Raw genomic sequence first — 21,398 nt, forward strand, 5'->3', positions numbered from 1 at the left:
ATGGTGAGATCTTGGGCCGGTGGCTGACGTGTATCAGCAGCTCTGCGGCGGTACCTGGCACTGCCACATGTCCCGGCAGGACAGGGGGTGTGAGGCCACCAACAAAGAGGGAAGAAGGAGAAGCAGCAACAGCTCCGTCTGGGTGATGGCAAAATTCCTTTCTCCACACCACAACAGCTCCGCTCCCAAAATGTCTTTCTCCGAAGCTGAAGAAAGCCTGCCAAACTGTCCCCACCCTCCTTTTTTCCTGCTCCCTTCCTGCCCTGGGCCCAGCCAAACTCTGTGTTTTCTCCAGCACCCACCAAGTACCCACAGTCAAGTTTCCCCGCAACTAATGGGTAAAAATTCCACAGGCGAGCCAGAACTAAAAGGAGGACACCTAACCCCCAACACCCCATTTGTAGCAACCACCCGTTCTTCCAACTTTCCACCACCCTGCCCACTGTGGCCAAACCCTCCTTCTCTTACAAAGCACACAGTCAAAGCTATATGCTGTTATACCCTTTGGCACATGTTCTTTCTAAGTTTCCTCAGGGTAATTTTCATTGAATTCCTCATTATGTATGTTATGGGTGGATGGTGAGGTTATTGGCTCTCACAAATGATTTTGTGTGTTAAAGAGGTTTAAAGTTCTTTCAATATTCCTGAATACTGTTATATGAATATTGTTGAACAGTTGTTGTAGTTTGGCTTTGGTCCCCTTTTTGTTCTCCCTTCAGTCCTCTCTTCTCCCATCCCCGTTGCCACCAGACAGCTCTGGTCAGTGTAGTCAGAGACATGGGACGTGCCCCCTGCGGGACTCAGCCAGGGACGGGTGAAGCGTGCCACTGGGGACCTTGGCATGCCAACACCTCACCTCCAGCCACCTCTGAGGAGCTCTCCATCAATGGACAATGGAGGAGGGTCAACTGGCAGGCTTCAGGAGAGTATATGTAAGGAAAATAGATACCCTCCATATTTTATATATATATATATATATATATATATATAGTATTATATTATATATGTTATATATTCCCTCCATATTATATATATATCCATATATATACCCAAGTATATAAGGAAAATACTAAAATATGTATTACTGCTCATAAATATTCATGTGTATCTGATGTAATTCCCAGGTGTTTAAAAGGCAGAGCTGCCATTTTGTGAACGAGTCCCTGGCACTGAGCCATGCTCCCAGCACTGCCCCTTGTGCTTTGTGTATTTTTATTTAGTTCTCAAAAAAACTTTTATAACTCATTCCTGCTTGAGCACTTGATAACGTGTGTGCCAGTATGTATTAGGAAGAGTTGATTGTGGTGTGGTTTCCAGCTGCTATTTGCAGATTATGCTGTGAACCTGTACTGGGGGCAGCAGCCACCAAAGGCCACCAACATACCTGGAGAGGGAGCACCTCTTGTCCATAGGGAGCAATCTAGGCACTTCTTAATCCTCACAAACCCAGCACATGGGCTTCTTTCTCCACTTTGTCCCATCTGTCCTCTCCCTTTTTTCTATCCTTTTATTACTCCCTAACTCCTCCTCCTCCTTTCCTTTCTCTTTTCTGCCCATCTTACTCTCTCTTTCTGGCCCTGTTGAGTTACTTTCTTAAGTTACTTTCACTAACACCTAGTGGTACTGTGTTCTCCAAACACCAGAGCAAAGGACAGTGCTGTGCCAAAAAAGCTCGTCTCATATCACTGTTAGCCTTCCCAACCCCTTTATTCTCATGTTTGATTTTTTTCCAGGAAGAAGATGCTTCTCTTTGGCTTTTCATATCCTGCATATAAAATATATCAATATACTTTATTTTTTGCTTGTTTATAAAAATATTCATTTACAGCTAAGGCTGAATAAATCGGCTGTCCTTGGTGCCAGGAAAATCCCTGTACATAAATTTAGGAAACAATGTGCAAGATATGCACAGAAACCATCCCTAACAAAATGGTTCTTGCTAAAGCTGGGAATACTCCATCAAGCAGAGGCCTCTCAAATATGCAACTGGTAACAGACCATGCACTGTCACACGTGTCTGCAGGAGGTTACTGCATCCTGCTTGTGAAAACTCACCAAAAAATACATTCAGCTATGGAATGTGCACCTGAACAGTGCAGGCTGTTGAAGGGATGCGATCCTGCTGTACTCCCTCTCACATGCTGTATTCTGAGTCTCTCACAATGAGATTCAGATCACGAAAAGGTGGAAGTTCTGTTCATTGGCCTCTACTGATAACCAAACACACAATGATCAGCAGTGAAATTAAGGAACTTGGTGTTCCTGTCAGGATTAGTTTCTGTACTCCAGTAAAACCACAGTTCAGGTGACTCATTTAAGGACTTTTCATCCTGGAACAGGAGGCTGGCAACAAAACTACAGCATAACCCATGCCACTCCCTTTCCTGTTAGTTCACCAGCAAAACAGCTTGTAATAAGAAACATAAAACATGGACACACAAGGCAGTCCTTGTTTAAAAATGTGTTTAAACATTAAAATGCTTAAAAATGTGTTGCACACAACAGATGCTTACCAGGCGTCTCACACATGTATGCTGGTTCTCGTCAGCAGGTGAGGGAGAAGTTATGAGTGAGTCAAATCAATCTGCTTTAGAACAATAGAAGTGTTGCAAAGTAAAACCACCTTATGTTTACATAACATCTTGCCTTGTGGAGTGCAACACGAACTTTTTAATACAAATAATGAACCTTTTGAGAGCTGTTACTGATGCCTTAAGAGGCTACCTGGAAGAGAAGCTGGACAGAGTTAAAGGAATAAAATAGATATTAATTAAAAGGCCTTCAAAGGATGCACCTTGGGCAGTACAAGAGCCCAGCCTGGGCTCTGCCCAAGATAGACCCAAATGGAGGCAAGGCAGATGACCAGTCACAAGTTTTCACACTTTTATAAGTTTTGGTCCATTTACATATTTGGGTTAATTCCCCAATTACAGCTTCAGGTTATAAAGTCCCATCATCCCAGACTGATCTCCTCAATTTGCTGTTGTTTATACTTTCTGGGCCTGAAGCTGCAACAGTGTCCTTGGTTCTCAGGCTGGAAAAGGATTGTTTTGTCTGGCTACCCTGTGAAGGGAACTTGCTAACACTTTATATAAAGCTCAGAGTCACACACTAAGGCAGTACAGAATCTGAAAAATATGAAAGCTAAAACTTCAGGCATCGTTACTGTGAAGAGTTTTTATTAAGCTAATCTGAATTACCACTTTTCTTCACTTCAACTTGATTGAAATCAGTAGCACCCTGTGTGCACATAGCACAACCTTGCTTTTCTGGAACTTCATTCTACAAGTCAAGGGAAAGCATGTGAAAGACTTTTCATCCATCTAATTTAGGGCCCGAATTAAACTCTTAGTTTCATCTCACCCCTGAAGGAGGTGGTTATGGTATCACTGCTGCCCTTGTGCACTCTGGTAGCCTGGCAGTTCAGGAATTGTTTAAATTTGTGGTAGTCCAGAGCACATTTCTACTCCCTCCTTGATAGAAACCTTCGTCATCATCATACATGTCACTTGATCCACTGACTCATCTTTTCACTTTGTCTAATTTTTTTTTTTTTGGTAGGACTTTCAGCAGAAAAGCACTTCAGACCACAAGTTACTTTAAAATCCTGGGTGCCATGCACCTAAAAAAAGCCCCAGACAACTACTTGGCCCTAACAGTAACTTGAAAGAGAACTTACCCATACTTCTAGATAAAAACTTTACTTAATCTAACTGTTGTACAAATAGTCTTGAAATTTTTTGATTATATAGCAACTGACTTAGCAAGAAGACTAATTCTGAAAGGTGGCCACACAAAACAGTGATGTCTACTATATGTTCTTTAAACTTAAACAACACAATATAAAGTACCTCAAATCACACATTCAGTTACTACTTATCTGAAGTTCTTATCTTGTAATTGGACAATGCTAACTGAGGCACCTTTCCAGCTCCCCCCATAATTTTGTATCTACAGAATTAATGTGAAAAGATGAAGTAGTTCCCAAATAACTCCTGGCATCTGCAATTAAATGCTTTGAATTCTACTTCAACATGAAGAGATTTATGAATATGACTGCCTGCATTACAGATGTACTGAGCAAAGTGCCAGTAACCACAATACCTTGCTTAGTATAGCTGAAGGCAGGATGTCAGGAGGCAGTTTAACTGTAAGATATTAAAACACAAGCTGACTATTCAAACGATGATTCAAAGCTTTTTTATAGAATCATGTTCCCCAATCCCATATGCAAACAAAACAATCAGACCACATTCATATATTAATTTTTTTATTTTCCCATACAATATTCACAGGGTCTGCTTTTTGTCTTATTCAAACTAAATTTTCCCTCCCCCCATGCCCTCAAACTAAAGAACCAACATTTCAGGACACAAAAAGAAGTCTTGTAAACATTAAACATCCAACGCATAGCTGAAACCCAGAGCATGTAGCAATTAAAAACACAGTTATATCCCCTTTAACGCAGGGTGTTTTCTTGTGTATCACACCATTAACCAAACTGTTCATACACTGAAAAGGTGCAGCTTCAACCAAAGGTCACAATGCACTGCTTCACCCACTGCGTGTTAGCATGTGTTTTATTATATCCTATTCGGTCAGTTAAAAACTATATACAGCTACGTTTAAATGTGTGTTTGTGCCATGTTTTTAACAACACAAAAATAAAGGCATTTTTAAGCTGTTGCTGCATATTATGCAGCAGGATGCCAGAGCACTGGTTCAGACACCTAACTTTAATGGAAAAGTCAAGTCCACTAAACCTCTGTAGTGGGAGTAATATTGAATGGAACAGTCCACTTCACACATTCAAACATTATGAAAGAATAAAGAGACATGTATGCAATAGCTGATCATCATCAGTTTCATAGCACTATTTACCAATTTTGCCAGCACACAGAACAAATCAGTGGAAAAAAACCCCAACACAATTTAAGCCTTAAAACAAATGCCTTTGTTGTGATTAAAGCTATATAACTAATATTCAAACTCCAGAAATAATGAACACTAGCAAAAGGAAATCATGTTTTTGTTTGACACTTGCACCCAAATTGTACCTCTTGCTTCATTATTGTGTGCAATGCAGCACAAAATTACTAGACATCAGTTGCTGAAACACAAGAAGGAAGCACAGAGGTTCAACCAAGAATGTTGTGTGCAGGCACAGATTTGTATCACAAAACAAGTGCAGACTTTTGTTTTCTCCTGTTAGTGGGTCTAACTATTTCTGAGGAACCCGCAACCCAAAACAGTACTGCAGTATTCAAAATTCAGTACAGGACAGCAAAACTTTACATCTTGAATTTTACTTAAAAGGTTTTTAATACCTCCATGACCTTCTGAACAATCTCTGAGCTGTCTGATGTTTTCCTTCAGTTTCCAAAAGAGCAGTCATTCAGTTCCAAACAGAGTAGGGGCATTTTTATATTTTTCAACCAAGACATGATTTTAAAATCAGGTCATCTTAGATCAATTCTTCAGACTGCTCAAGTGTCACCTGAACATGTAATTTCAAATTTTTGCTAGAAATACTACAGGCAGATAATAAGGGTGTAGCACTCTTTCTTTACTTGCCAAGAACTTGTATAAGAAGCATCTTTTCATTTAGCTAATAATACAAATTCTTCAGTATAGCTCATTTTGTGTGCATTTAAGAATTGGTCAGCCTACTTTTTTTTTTTTTTTCCCCCAAAGCCATCTGAAGGAGTTTAGCATTACTATGACCAGCTCAGTTCAAGCTATGGGCATGTACATACATTTACTACTTTCCACAGCCAAATAAAACAGAATTTTACAATACATAAGCTACTAAAGTCATGAGCAGAGAAAACAATGGAACTCTAATAACTCTACAAAAAGATAACCTGAAATTTTCAAAACATTTCCTGACCACAAACAAAACAGAGTGGCAATTAGATGCACAAGGCTGTCATGTCTCAGTGCACCACACAGAGGAATATTTACAGCACTTGTGCAATGCAGTATCAATATCAAATTGCCCTCTTTCTAGGAAAACAATTTAGTAAAACGCTGTGTACGTGCCTAACACATAATATAACCTCATCCAGTGCTGGTGCTGTGCTGCTTAACAACCAATCTACCTCTGGTCTTAAATCCAAAAAACAGCAGCAGCAGCAGCAGATGCAAGTACTGCACAGGTTCAATGACAAAGTTAGAAAACTTCCTACTCTACTGCATGTATTTTTACATAAACTTGGAAATTTGGATTTTTTTTCTGTATGCAGAAGTGGATTTCCTGAGTAGTCTCAGCTTACAATTTCTTCAGTAAAACAAACATTGCAAAAGAGAAAATGTATTTATTTTAATACAGAAGAATGTATGTTTAAGCAATCATAATAAAGTATAAAATTCAAAGATGAAGACTTTCCAGGCTGATAAAGAATGTGCACCACAATGTAGTGCCAAGCTCTCAACAATTTTAGAAATAAGCAAAGGGTACTGCATTTTTTTAAAAGAGCAAATCAAAACAATGCACTAGAGTTAATCACATTTTCTTTTTTATAATTCAAGATATTCAGCCTGAAAATGAATTGAGATTTTCATAGATATCTCTCAGACACTAGACTGTTGGGTTATTTTAAAGTGTTACACTGCAGATGACTAACTGTACTGGTAAAAATCAAACTTGGTGGTTTGGGTTAGTATCAGTAGAAATAAAGAGAGACTAGACATTGCCAGATATTTTAATATAGGAATTGAAACACTTAAGTTCCAAAGGATCCTTAAAAATATTTCAGATTATGTGTCCCTTTCATAACTTTTTGGGTCTGTTTTGTTATTTTTAAGAGATGAGGAGTATACGCATTTGAATGTTGCATATATTCAGACCTCTGTACCTACAGTTAATTGGAGAACCGCTAATCTTAATGAGTAACGCACCTCAAGCACTGCCGCTACTGGTTACGAGCCAACGCGCGTTGTCGTGGTTCTTTTATCTGAGAAGAAGCTTTTAAGGAGAAATACCTGCCCGATACTAACAACAAGAAGAATGATTGCTTCCCCTATTGACCAGTAGGCCACCCTTGTGTTTAAATCCTCTGCTCTGCTGCGGCCCTGCGCCTCCCTCAAGCGGAAGTGAGTCTGGTAGTCGATGACAGACTTCAAAGCTTCGTGAATTGAAACACACGCAGACTCCATCTGGGGAAACAAACAAATACACAACACGGAACTAAGAACTCTTCTAGTGGTTTTGTGCTTTGATATTTGAAATGAGGAGTCGTGTAACTTTGCAAGCTAAAAATTAACTCAGACCAATGTTAGAAATAGTGTAAGTACAGTAAAACGTAACTTATACTGATGAAACTTTACACACAAAAATGTGATGCTGTTAAATACAGAAGCAGATAAAACTACAGAACTAATAAAAAGCAATGAGCTCTGAGAATTAATGAAAAAATTCCAAATTCATACTTGGATTTAAAACAAACCTCAGAAATACTTTTAAATGTCAGTCATCCTCCAGCTATTAATTCCACAGGAAAACAAGCAGTTGCTTATAATACTAAGATACACACAGCATATATTAAATGCTTCTGTTTCACAGATGTGACATTCTTCATTGATTAATTCTCACTCTAGTTGTACAGTGTGCATTCTGTTGTCTCTTAGTCATGTGTACAAGAAGTAGTTAGAGAAGAGACAATTGTTATTCTTCAGCACTCCTGAGCTCTCAATACCATACACATATAAAAATACTTACCAACTTGACCAGTTTAATAGTTTTTAATTTTTAAAAAAGTAGTATTGGTTTTCCAAGCCCTATATAATTTTTAATATAAACTTCTTGCAGTTTCAATTTATATGCTGTAAGTAAAAGTACTCATTGTGTTTTGACCACTGAAAGGTTAGTCAATAGATCTTCAAAAGACTTATTTTTTTATTTCCCATAATTCAGGTTTCTCTTTAATGGCTTAAAATGAGTATTTCCTGAAGATCGAACAGCACAAATTATTATAAAGGAAATGTTTAATGCCCTTACAGGGCTGCTCTCAGTCACTTATCTCTGTGTCTAATCATATTTTCGAGTCAATGACTTTCAAGATAAGTGTCTGAACAAGCCTAAGATAATATTCTTGACAAAATTCAGGATGACTTTTTCCAAACTAAGTTTTCCTATTGATAAATTGTAAGAACAGCCTCATCTGCAAAAGGGATTTAAACACAAGGTCATTCCAGTTTTAGGGTTTTACCTTTACCTGTTCTCATGAAAGGCTGCCCGAATTTGGTCATGCCATAAGCCTGACCAGAACTGCAAAAAGAACCTCCTTACCAAAGAAGCAAGGAAAAGAAATTAAGAGATATAGTATCACGAATCTGAACTCAAAATAAAGCACAGCAGGAATTAATCTTCCAAAGGAAGTTTTAAGGTATTTAGATTGTGTAGAGGTGGTACAAAGCTGTAAAATACTGAAAATACAATAACAACCAGTGCTCTGACACTTTGTAGACATATAAAGACTAAATATCTAGATAAATACAGCTGACTTTATTAATTTATTTTGCTAGAATTTCATTCTCCATTTTAAAAATAATAGTTACATGAGTCCTCCTCCTAAAAAAAGACTCTATTGCTTTAAATATAGAAATAATACCTAGAGTTTCTCCAGAGCTTGGAAATCTTTTAAACCCTATTCCACCAATATCTAGTTTATGAAATCCACATGTCAAGACTCAGTACTGTGTCACTAAACAGACGTTCCTTGAGAGTCTTCGTAAAAATCCCAACCAAACAAAAAACAATGAAAAAAAAAACCCCAGAAACCAACCAAACAACAAAACCCTAAACAGTGGCCTTAAGTTTCTGTCCTCATTTCTTCTTAACCGTTGGTGATTCCTTCTCAGCACTGTTTTTTGTTCTACAAATCTTATCTTTACAAAGAAAGCCTATTTGTCTCAATTTAAAGTATTTTAGAAGTTTAAATTCATTTATTTTCAAAAGTGATGTAGATAACTAAAGCAGCTGAACTTCAAGAAAAATGGCCTTCACCTAACAACTTTTGTAAAACACAACGTTTTACCTGGGTAAGTGCAGTTACTCTGTTCTCACTAGGAAACAGTGGTGGATCTTCTCCAACCTGGAAGTCGAAGTACACGGTTTTGTGTGTGAAAGTAGAGAACTCATTGCTGAAGCAGAACTTGTATGTTCCATTTCTGGATGCAGTAAACGTGAAGCTATCATATTGCTTCTTCATCTCTTTGTACAGTACAATGCCATCGGGATCTTCCAACCTACAGTCAACATCATAATGACCTCCAGTGATCACCTGGAAACAAAGATCAAGAAATAGTATTTTTAAAAAACATGGACATTTATATATTTCTGCTAAGAAGTATGGTCTGGCAGGTGGGACTGCAAAGCTTTTTGCCTTAACAGGTCTTTTAAAGGGTAATGCATTCATTTGAGAATCTTTCAAAGCAAGTCTACAAAATTAATTTCCCATGAACAAGACACAGAAAATAATTTAAAATGCTTTAGGTTCAGCATATGTCAACCATATTTTCAAACCCTTAGGAGAGCAATTTTAGTTACTTTGTTATTACTAACTGTACAACACCAAAGGCTACAGTAGGTGAAACTTCATGGTACAGCTAAGACACAACTGACAATGAGCCTGACATTTACTGTACACTCAAATCCTCTGTGGAATTCATTCATCCAGCTGAGACTGCTAACATGCAGCAAGACACTTCCTTCCTGCTTAACTGCCCTACTATATCAGCTGCATTAGGCTGCAGGAATGGTGTTTGACCAGTAGAACAGGAATTTCAATCTGTCCAGTTTTCCTGTCTGCTTCTGCCAACAAAGCAATGCTCTGGGGGACCAGCCGCCTCCCTCCTGCAGTTAGACACAGGAGTTCTTCCAAAAACCAGCACACCTGGACTATGCCTGCAACTGACTCAAAACTTCACTATTGTCCCAATGGGGTTTTTGAGGTTTTGATTACTGTTGGTTGATTACCTAGATTCTCCAGAAAGACTGATCAAGAGTTTAGGTTCACAGCTTGGTATTCTGATGACTCTAACCATGGCAGTTTTATATTTTATCCTTGCTGCAAACTTTTTACTTTTAAGATAAAGCATGCTGAAGGAGGAAGAGGCTTATTTCTCATGTGTGCAGAAATCAGTGAAATATTTTAGTATCTGTGTATCTGCACTTCAGTCTACATGGCATTTTTAAATGCTCCTCAGTTTACCAAAGTACCAGGTTATTAAAATGATCATATTAGTGGTACAACTGAAATAACATATTGGAGCAGCAGCTCCTCCACAAAGGCAAAGTTTTAGAAGTATCTAGTTGGCAAGCAATAACACAGCTCTTCATTTTTGAAATATAAACTACAATTTGATAAGAATGTGCTTTTTACCAATTACATGGAAGTTACTTGCATTCAGTTGTGTAGGCACTCTGAAAATACTGGTTTACATAGAGGTAGTAAAGATTGGCCAGAGCTTTAAAGTTTCCCTAAGATACCTAGCCACGGAACTTGCTTGCAACTCCTGTTGCCCCTTGAGACATACTGCCACAGGACATTCAGACAGCACTTCAGGCTGCCAGTGGCTAGTTAAATCCAGACATTTCTTTTAGCAGTGCTAATCCTGTTCTGGTCACCAATAAAAGTGGCAACAGCAGGCTTATCTGTCCAGTGATACCCATTTCAAAACTTCAGGGGAAAGTCCTGCACAGAAAAGACTGTATGGAAGAAACAGTCACAGACAAGAAATGTTTGAGTAGGGAAAAAGATATCCAAGACCTAGACCACATAGGACAGAGTAACAAGGACTGGTATTTGGCAGCAACACCCCACATACTTGAGATGGGACAGCAACTGAGAAACTAGAAAGTGCAGGACTTCAGCAAGAAAAGTCAGCCCATAAAAATTATGCAATCCTTTCAAAAGCCCCCAAAGATAACTGTGATTTTTGTCATCGGGGATGACTTTTCTCTTATGCTGCTATTATACTACCTGTGACTTCCTCTACTAAAGTGACAGACTGAAAGGTTCCAGCCCTGCTGATGCACTCAGAGGCACCAAAACAGCGATGCTGTACCGCATCCTTCTCCTATCACACTTCCACTGTTTAGCATGTAACCCAAATCTGAACTGTCTCTGAAGTAGAAAGCTAGCTCTTAAGATGTGTTCATCCTGTCGACGCTTCACGAACCACAAGGAAATGCACCTCGTTGGTCAAGTATGCTTTAGATATTCTCTCCGCTGTTCAGGCGAGGCACTACATGGCAGCGACCAGGGTACCGACACTGCCAGTTTTCAGGGCCAACCCTGTGTCTCACTCAGCCCTGCACTAAATGGCAGCTTCCCAGAGTTTTCCTTAGTCAAGCTGGAAACCTCTCATTGGATCCAGCCGCTGCTCCCTTGCCAGGCCTACTCCCAGATACTCCCTCCAGGAAGGGAGCCGAGCGAGAGCCCCCCCCCCCCCCCGGCAGCGGCCTGGGCTCGGCGATCGGGGCCGCGGCCCAGCGCGGCGCCGCGCCCGGGGCGGCTCCACCCGCCGGGGTACCTGGAACTCGAGAGTGCACTTAGTGCCCTGGGCGATCTCCTCGTAGAAGCACTGCTTGGCGTTGTCTGGCAGCTCGAACGTGATCTCGGAGGCCCGCGCCACGCAGGCCGCCAGCGCCCAGAGCAGCAGCAAGGGCAGCAGCGGCCCCCGAGAGCCCCGCGGCGGCATCGCCCGGCGCAGAGGGAGGTGAGGAAGGTGCGGAGGAGCTCGGGGCTCGGCGCGGCGGGGCTCGGGGCGGCGGGCGGGACGCGGCGTGGCCGAGGGCACGAGCGGCCGCACCCGGAAGCGCCCGCGCGGCGGCAGCGCCTTCCCGGAGCGCTTCCGGGACGTGTGTCCGGCGGGGAAGGGGCGGGGAAAGGGTGGCCACCGCCTCGGCCTTTTCCCCTTCGTGTCGAGGCGGCAGGCTGCGCCACCGTGGCTCGCCGGTTGGGTTTCTTGAGGGTCTCGCTAGGCCCTCGAGCTGGAAATGGCGGATCCTGGGGCCGAGCCCACGCAAAGAGCGCCCTCTGAGAATCAGGACGCACAAGGAGGAGTCTGGAGAGTTCTGCTGCGCGGATCCTTGAACGTTCATTGCAGAGAATTAATAATGAGATTAATTAATAAACAGAGATGTAAAACAGGGATTAAAGTGCTCACGCTGAGTGTCGACTTTCAAGTCCCACTCCAGTCAGTCGTGGAGTCGTAGAATGTTAGAAGTTGGAAAAGATGTTAAAGATCACTGAGTCCCAACCCACCTGCCATAGGCAGAGACGCTTCCCGCTAGATCGGGTTGCTCAGAGGCCCATCCAGCCTGGCCTTGAACACTCACATGTTTGGAGTATCCCCAGCCTCCCCAGGCAACCTGTTCCAGTGTCTCGCCACCCTCCCTGTGAAGAACTACTTCTTTACATCTAACCTAGGTTTCCCCTCTTTTCAGTTAGCACTCATTATTTGCTGTCCTACCACTACGGATCCTGATGATGAGTCCCTCTCCAGCTTCCCTGTAAGTCCCCTTCATATACTGCAAGGTTGCTATGAGGTCTGCACACAGCCTTTGCTTCTCTAGCCCAAACACTCTCAGCCTTTCTCAGTAATTTTTACATATTAAAAAATAATAATAAAAAAAATTCCTCCATTCTTGCTTATTAAGTTCTGTGGCAAATCAGGCAGAGTAGGAAAAGGAAAACTCAGCTCAAACCTCCCAGGCAGGAGTATGAGCTTGTGAGAGTAGGTCTAGTAAGCTATTTTACTCCTCCAGAAGAGGGGCTGAACTTGCGTGAAGTACCTCTGCCGAAAAAGGCACCACACTGGGGAGCTGCTGCATAATCCTCTAGCCTTGAAGAGAACTCTTGTGCTAACTTGTGAAATGTATGGTTTTCATCCTCACCACTGAGTAAGAAACCCGGGCATCAGTTTGAGGACTTCGGATTTCACAGGGCAGAGGTACCCAAAATTTGTATGTAGAAGGCTCTGATAGATTTGCAGGTGTGGATTATAGTGACACGGCAGATACTTTACCAAGTACCCACTTTACAGCTGAGGCAGACATTATCCATTTACGATTAATCCTCAGATGTTTCCTTTTTTTCACTTAAACACTCTTTTTCTTTTAGATGGCATTTAAGTGTTGGCTGATAGCTGAAACGGTTATATATCAAAAGCAGGTTATATATCTGGACCAAATGATGCAGCTCCAGTCATTTTATTTAAATCAGTGACCACAGACTTTTAGGAACTGTATCAACTAATCACCTTCTCCTTCATGTGGCAAGAAATACATTTCAGGAGGACTTCCTCTGTGATTTTTCACATCAGTTGAAGAGATCATGTACAGTTTACAGTTTCCTAGTTCATTCTTTCCAGCCGTTTTCTTAAAGTTGCACTGCATGGGCCAAATGAAGCTTACCTAAGAAATGATGATTGGAAACCTACCAGCAAATAATCAAACAACAGCCCAGAAGGGGAAAGATACAGAGCAGGCAAGAAAGGAACCTGGTGGAACCTGCAGAATAAGCAAAAAACCCATATGATGTTCGAATCCCCAAAATAAATCAGGGAAAGCAGATGAGATTACATCCTTTTCTTTTTGGATTGGGATCAGAGATTATAAAACATCGGAGTGAAAAAGGCAAATTGCATCCAAGAAGTTCTCAAGCCTGGCCCCCTTAAGCCTGGTAACTCCTCATTACACCACTGCATAGCATTAGCTCCTCTCTGTGGTGTGCTTGCAACTCATCTGGTGTAGGTTTGTTAAGGACTAATTGTTTTATATACGTATAAGCAATCATGACAGTAATTGAGAACTAGCTGCTAGCACTATGAACTGCTTATGAATTTCAGTAATTCTTTTGCAGCTTGAAACTGAAATAAGTTCAATAAATATAATAGTAAGTCCAAGAAATAAGTTTTAGAGAGAGTCATATGAAGAGTTTTCTTTTCTTACTGGACAGTCTGTTTAAACAGGTTGAGACTTGGTTTTAGGTGCTTTCAGCATAGGCCTTGCTGAGAAAAATCTTTATAGTTTTTTTCTCTATTATGACAGAATATTTGCAAGCAGAAGTCTGTATTACAACTTCCCACATACCAGCATTCATAGGTACATGACTATTCATGTGAAAAGTCAAAGACTAGGAAAATAAAGCAGGAGGTCGTTTTATTTTTACGTTTGTTTGGTCTGTAAGTGTATGTTGCTGCTTTCTCTATGTGGAAAATTAAAATTAACATAGAGAAGTATTTCTTGTGAAGACAGTTAAAATACGCTCTCCTGAAGTCTGATAATGAATGATAGTTGCACAAGCAGTTCTCATTCCTTCAGAAATACATGGAAGCCACTGCAGAAAGAACAAAGAAAGCTGAAAAACACAGGATATTCAGGTCTTAGTGTTTCTTCTCTGCTTAGTAGCTGAACCAAATTTCTAATATTTTCTCCTGAGGTAGTTACAGACCTTTACCCATGTAATAGGTTGTAGATATGGATGCAATTGCAGACTTACAAAATAAGATCTTAGGACTAAAATAACATTTCCTGTTATTTAAACAGTGAAAGAAAAAAAAACCCTATTCTTCACCTTTACAGTCCTTTACTATCTTTCCAGAAATCTATTTGTGTGTAGCAGTTTAAAAAATCCACTTTGTCATTTTAATTTAATTCTCATTTAAAGCATATTCCACAGTACGCTCTATCTTGCTAATCAAACTACCTAAAATGGTAATGTTTCCCCATTTTAAGTACCTCTCCTTTAAAAGCCTTTACTGTGGGCTTGCTTTGGCAGATTTTATATAAATAATAGATCTTGATGTCAAGATAATTCCTCTTTACTTCCCAGTATAGTGCTTAATTTTGGATTGGCTAAAATTACTAAAATAAACCAGACAGGCTAAAATACAGATTGATCTTTCTTTTCACTGGCCTTCCTACTTTAAAAAGCAGCATCGAATAACTCTGGCACCTGCAAAAAACACTTGAAGTGCAGTCAAGTATACTAACACATTTTCATCACACCATTTTGGTATGATTTGTGCAAAGTCATGCTGTGGAGGAAAAATTCACTGGACCTTAAAACTGCTTGAATTTATCCTTTTTTTCAAGGTTCAGTGCATTTTCTAACCTCTGTTCTCATGTTTCCAAAACTGAGAGAACAAGAAATGAGCTTGTTAGAGTCAAAAAAGTCAGGGCACTACTGTCTGTGCTTGTGTTAATTGGTTATATAAAAGCCCAAACACCTTCTACCAGAATACACTGAGAAAGTAACAAATTCTAATAAAGGATTTAGATGAAAAGCAAAATTAGGGGCACCTAAAATTAAGCATTTTCTGTCTTTCTGCAAGTACAGCTTCACAGAGGAACAGGCTGAGAGCTGCTGTAGTGCAAGGAGTTGGAAGAAGGGAGAATATCGGGAAAGATGTAACCCCTCTTACCAACTATAATACCTGACCTGCACTCTGGCAGAGTTCTGAGTTATTGACAGGAAGAGTTTGTGAACCTATGTTTGTATAAACACAGTCCTTTGATTTTCAACATCATTTAAAAATATGTTTGTACACAAGAAAGTTGAATGGATTAGAAATTGTTTCAAGATGTCCGTTCCATGGTGGTTTATTATTTGTTTGGTTGTTTGTTTCTTTTCAAACAGGGCAGAGAACTCAGCATGATTGCAAATGTCAGAAAAAGTACTTACGGGTCCAAGGTGAGACCTGTGAAAGACAAAGACCTGCTTCTCTTTCTGTGACACACAAGAGGGAGCTCTTGGTCACCTCAATTTACATAGAACCATTTCAGCTTGGAATGGTTGGGGTTGGAAGGCATGTTTAAAGGTCATCTAGTCCATGCCCCTACAATGAACAGGGACATCTTCAGTTAAACCAGGCTGCTCAGAGCCCCATCTGACCTGACCCTGAGTGTTTCTCAGGCTGAGGCATTTACCGCCTCTCTGGGCAAGCTGTGCCAGTGTTTTGACCACCCAACATTTGGTAAAAATCTTCTTCCTTAAATACAGTCTAAACCTACCCTCTTTCAGTTTAAAATAATTATTCCTTTAGTTCCCTCTTCTCAGTTCCTGTTCAAAATATATTCAGTACCTAAGGTTTTTGTCCTCTGAAACTAACTCTTTCAATTCGGTGATAAATGGATATCAGAAAGCCAAAAATATTAATGCAAATAGTAGCAATCTTGGCCAAACATAATGTAGGCATAGCTCAACAGAATGAAATATCTAGCACCTACGCCTTGTTCAGGTTTACAGTTCAGCAGTGAAAGCTATACATCCATATATATACCAGGAGTACATGCAATTAACCTATAGAGGTCTCCAGCAATGAGGCTTACAATCATCTGTCTTCTGAGCAGGGAGGGAGCTGCAAAAGCTGTTCCATGGAAAATGAGGAAATGTTACCCCATGGGAAATGCCTGACATTTCTCTCTTCTGGCATCCGTGGCAGATGTGACCCACGCTCAGCAATCTCTGGCTGAGACATTAACATGAACATTAACAGTTCCCAGTCTTCTCCAGAGACAGGTGCTTTCCTCCCCAGCCCTGTTACCCAGCATGTAGTGCTAGGGTACGACAGTAGGACCATCTCCAATTATTTTCATTTCATTAGGGCTTGGCGTGCTCAGGATTTGTAAAAGATCAATTCCTGTTAGTCCAAATCTGGATTTCAGTGGACAGTGTAAAGGGGAGGGATCTGGGGAAGGGCTGAAAATCCCAGGAAGAGAGAGACAATGAAAGAGGAACACCAAAGGATTCCCAGGCCAGATTTTGACCACAGCATTTTAAGATTCCTTCCCAAAGAACTCCTCCCAGTGGCTCATCTTTTGTTTTGTTTTGTTGGGGTTTTTTTCCCAGTCATGGCTGAATTTTGATAATCTTGTTGCACTTTACCAAATGAAAGAAAGACTTGTGTTTCCGTGTGTGTTTTTATTCACTTAAATTTCGGGTACTTATAACACATTATAAAACATTTGTGCTGATTTTGTCTGGGATGGAGTAAATTTTCTTCACAGTAGCTAGTATGGAGCTGGGTTTTGGACTTGTACTGTAAACTGTGTTTGATAACTCGGGATGCTTTCCTTGGTGAGCAGTCTTTATGCAAAGCCAAGGACTTTTCTGCTCCTCACCCCACCCCAGCATCAAGTGGGCTGGGATTCACAAGGAGCTAAGAAGGGGACACAGCTGGGACAGCTGACCTCCACTGACCAAAGGCACATTCTATACCTTGTGACATCATGCTCAGCATATGAAGTTGAGGGAAGACAAAGAAGGTGGAAAAGAGGGAGGTTCAGAGAGATGGCATATGTATTCTCCAGTCACTGTTATGCATGATGAAGTGTGGCTTTCCTGGAGATGGCTGAGCAGCTGTGGCTGTCCATGGGAAGGAGTAAATTATTTGTTGTGACAGCTAACAGCTGGCCTGAAAGCCTCACAGTCATAGGTGATCCTTACCATAACTTGACCAGCCTATGTCATCAAGGGGAAGAAGTGAACATCTTTTTGAAGAAGGCACTGAGGAACCCAGAGATTCAAATTCAAATAGCAGATTCCAGCCAATCCTTGATGAGCACTGGAATCAAATGCACGATTTTTTGAAAATGCTACAAAAAGGAGCTGCACTCAATAAAATTCTGTATTGCTGTATAAACCTTAGTGTGTTGAGTCGTGTCCATCTCAGCTGCGACAAGTAGTGATCCCAGCATGATCAGTAATAGCCAGGACTTGGGGAGGGCAGCAGGAGACAGAACCCCAGCCAGGAGAGCTGCTGGCAGCAGGGATTGCTGCAAAGGTCCGGGCCTTGTAAATAGAAGTCGCTGGAGACATGGGAACCTAAGTCCTGACAGAGGAAAAAGCCATAGTACAGATATGTATCCTCTTTTTATATAAACTGGGGATAAAATATGATGAACAGGCTCTTGCAAGCCTTGCTGTCATGGTGCAAGAGCCATGAACTGGACACAACCATGGAAGACACTTAATGTCCAAACATGGGAGTGGGCTGGTCAGCTGCTATTTGAATCAGCCTCTGGAGGCAACAAAGCAGCTAAAGACATTTTAATGACCTGGCAGCTGGTTGGAGTGCTGCAGCCTTCCTGGAGAAGGTTCCTTAAAAGGACGTCCTAGATGCACAAGCACATCTGCTGCTGCTGAGTGATTTCAGCTCTTTTGTGAAATGGTGGGTGATGTGGAAGAAAAGAGATGAAGCCTTCGTATGGCGTTCCTTGGGGGGCTTTATTCAGCTTCTTCCTTGGAGGGACCCAGGGACAAAAAAACAGGGAGTCAGAGGAAAGAGGGGTTTATATAGGAAAGACAGGGGGCGGGGTGGAACATCAGGGGTAATCATTTGAGGGCTCAGGGGCACAGAAAAGGGGAAGGGCCAATGGAGTATAAACAGTTTGCAAACAGAAGAAAGGCATGTTGGGGGTAACCTTTCTGCTCCCCACAACTGAAGGCTACTAGTGAGGGTTTCTCCCTGAAGGGGAGTGTGGCAAACTGGAGCCTAAAGGCTTTCTCTCCAGGGGACAGTGGTTGTATTGCTGGGTGGCTTACTGGCCTGCACAGTGTTGGACTGCTTAAAGCAGATCGGAGCTGAGCGGAGTTCAAGAGCTGCTGCTGAGGTGCCATGGGCACTACCCACTGGAATGTCCAGTGAGGACGGAGAGCAGGGGTAGCAAGGGGAATAGAGGCCGCTCCAGGAGGACAGGTGAGAAGCCAAAGGGGGAGCAGCTGTTTTCCGAGCTCCCCAGTCCTGCAGCACTGTCTTACTGTGCTGCTGGAGACCCCCACTGCCGGCTTCAGGTGCACCTTTGTTCCGTGCAGGTTTGCCTGCACTATGACCACCCGAGCCATTACTTTGTTCCATGCCCTCTATCACCATAAATCCACTTGGTCCACCCCTGCCTATGGCTGATTGAACAGCCACTGCTTGCACACCCACTTACATCTTTAGCGCGCAAGCGGAGCCCAAAAACTGGATGGTGCCCGCGTGGGTGCAAGTGCCCGACATACAAGCAGACACAGAACTAATCACAAAATTAGGATGCATTGAGGAAATCTCCTTTGGTGAGATCTTCAAAAGAATTGATAGTCAGACATGCTTTGAATGGCAGTTTACGTGTGAACATTACACCATGAAAAAACACGTGACAGCATTTTTAACTTATACAGCTGTTCAGTGTTTCAAACGTAATTATTCTTCCTTACCACTTATAAACTGAAATTGAACTTGATATCAAAACAGTTTATGGACCACATAATTAATCCTTTGTCCTTAAATATCTGTACTTCATTAGCTTTAATACTCCAAGCTCAAATCCATTGTACTGGCAATCACAAAATCCTGTATTGCCATCTGCAAACTAGGCAGGTTTCAAATGCCACTTGTCCAGATGTACAAGTTGTCATTTATCTGAGTAAATCTGCTCCTTGAAAAATCTTGGCAATCTTACGCTTATGCCAGAAAAAGTAGTGACTGTGAACAGGAATTTTCAATAATGTTTACTATAACCTATTCTCTTAACTAAATTCACAATGTATTTGCCACAACTTTATAATCTTTCCAGTACATCCCGCAGTTGCTGCTATGTCATTTATAAATTAATTCACTGATCCTCAACTATTGTATGACAAATTATCAGTATCTGTCTTGTAATGATGGAGTCCAAATGAGTTAAATTCTGTTATATCTGAAATTTTTGAAAGGGCACTCTCAACTTTGAATCTAGTCATTGAAGAAAATGTGCACTTAGAGATCTCTGGTGGTTACTCTTAACTTCCACTGACTTTTGTAATTAATGCTTTCTTCCTGTTGATATGCCAGGAATACTCATATTTAAGAGTAATAGTGCCTACAGAGATTCTGTCCTTAAGGTAGCCACAAATTGAATCAAAATTTTGTTTTTGCCATAGCTTAATAAATACATTGTTGTCCAGACAAAATAATTTAGCTTATAATTGATAATGTCCCTCTGAAATATCATAGGCAGGGAGTTGTAATTTGTGTTTGTCTGTATACCAAACTACTGTCTCTTGACAAAATTAATGTGTTTTCATACAACATTGGGGGATTTCATGGCACAGATTTTTTTACTCTTTACCTTCAGACAAACTTGCAGAAATGTTGTTTACTTGCCTTTACCACTAACTCTTGTGTGCCATAACTAAACTTGTGTGACACACAGATGAGAATATACAGTGAAGGCAGTCTTTACATGGCAAGAAGATCATTAATAGAAGTATGAAATAAATTAAACAGATGGCAAGAAGATCATTATGCAATAATTCAAACAGGTGGTTCCACTCAACAGAGTGAACTTCATGCAGTAGTTCTAGCTTTAAATATTTTTACACAAGAAGCAATTAATATGACCAGTGATTCTGAATATAACATAGAAGAATCTAGCCATGAGATATTATTTGATATTACTTATATGCATTCCTTTGATTACTTGTAAGTTGTTCCTGTTAAGAAACTTTCTCAGCAGATATTAATAGAGGTTTGTTTGTAAGGTATGTTAGGGAAATCATTCCAGTCAAGGTCTTGGCTCTGGCCAAGCGCTGGCCCTGGCAGGCAGGGGAAGTGTGCCATCAAACCCAGGCATTCCTGTCCTAAAAATGAAATCAAGTCACTTTGACTTGTAGATTTGGTCTCATGAAGCTGGACCCTCTTTTCAAGGTAAACTTGGATGCCTTTGTCAGGAAAGGCTCTCCAAGTCCTTGCTATGAAATGGGGTTCCCCAGCTATGGCAGAGGCAGGGTGATGGTAAAACTTTTAGGCAATTGTAAATATTACCTTGTTGATTTTTGTTCAGTACTGTTTGTTGTTTATTAGATGTCTTGTTTTATTATTCATAATGAGGAAGGTGCATGTTGTATTGGAAATTCTCCTAAATTTAATAAATTGAAATATATTCCTATCATAGTTTTTAAAACAAAGAAGGGGGAGTGTGGGAATGGTATATACCCCCTACAAAAGCCTTGGATGTTCTTAAAATTTTCAGTCACGTTCAACATGACCTAACAAACTGACATATATTGGATATGAAATGTTATCAACAATTGTATGACAATTTACCTATAACTTCAAGAGTCAAACACTTTAAAGACATGACTAGCAGAAAGACATGTAATTTTTAGTTATACAACCAGACATGACCTGTGAGATCAAGTTGAGAAAAGGCAGCAAAATAATACCTCTCACAGTTTTTGAATTTATTTGTTGTAACAAAGGTAAATGAAACTTCTTTGATTTGAGTAATCCAGCCATAGATGTAAATAGTGTGTGGCATACCACCCTGCAAAACTGTGCCTTTTTTGATAGGTCTTGGACATGATTGTAAAAATTTTGATGGTGTGTGGGATAGACCACAGCCATATAGGCTGGTAAGGTTA

General features: G+C 40.8%; 1 protein-coding gene and 1 long non-coding RNA gene across 2 annotated transcripts; one reads left to right on the forward strand and one right to left on the reverse strand.

Moving 5' to 3' along the window:
* Window positions 1-4,253: 4,253 nt before the first annotated feature.
* TMED7 (transmembrane p24 trafficking protein 7) lies at window positions 4,254-15,357 on the reverse strand. Its single transcript, XM_086868486.1, has 3 exons — window positions 11,539-15,357; window positions 9,039-9,284; window positions 4,254-7,158 (listed from the first exon to the last, which is right to left on the reverse strand). Exons 1-3 carry the CDS (start codon window positions 11,704-11,706, stop codon window positions 6,922-6,924), a joined length of 651 nt encoding a protein of 216 aa, XP_086724612.1. The 5' UTR covers window positions 11,707-15,357; the 3' UTR covers window positions 4,254-6,921.
* Window positions 12,454-17,655, forward strand: LOC147648213 (uncharacterized). Its single transcript, XR_015280709.1, has 2 exons — window positions 12,454-12,520; window positions 15,351-17,655. It is a non-coding gene; the product is annotated as an uncharacterized LOC147648213 (long non-coding RNA).
* The last annotated feature ends 3,743 nt before the right edge of the window (window positions 17,656-21,398 follow it).

The sequence above is a fragment of the Cyanistes caeruleus genome, chromosome Z (genome assembly GCF_971803275.1).
Source record: "Cyanistes caeruleus chromosome Z, bCyaCae1.hap1.1, whole genome shotgun sequence".
Lineage (NCBI taxonomy): Eukaryota > Metazoa > Chordata > Aves > Passeriformes > Paridae > Cyanistes > Cyanistes caeruleus.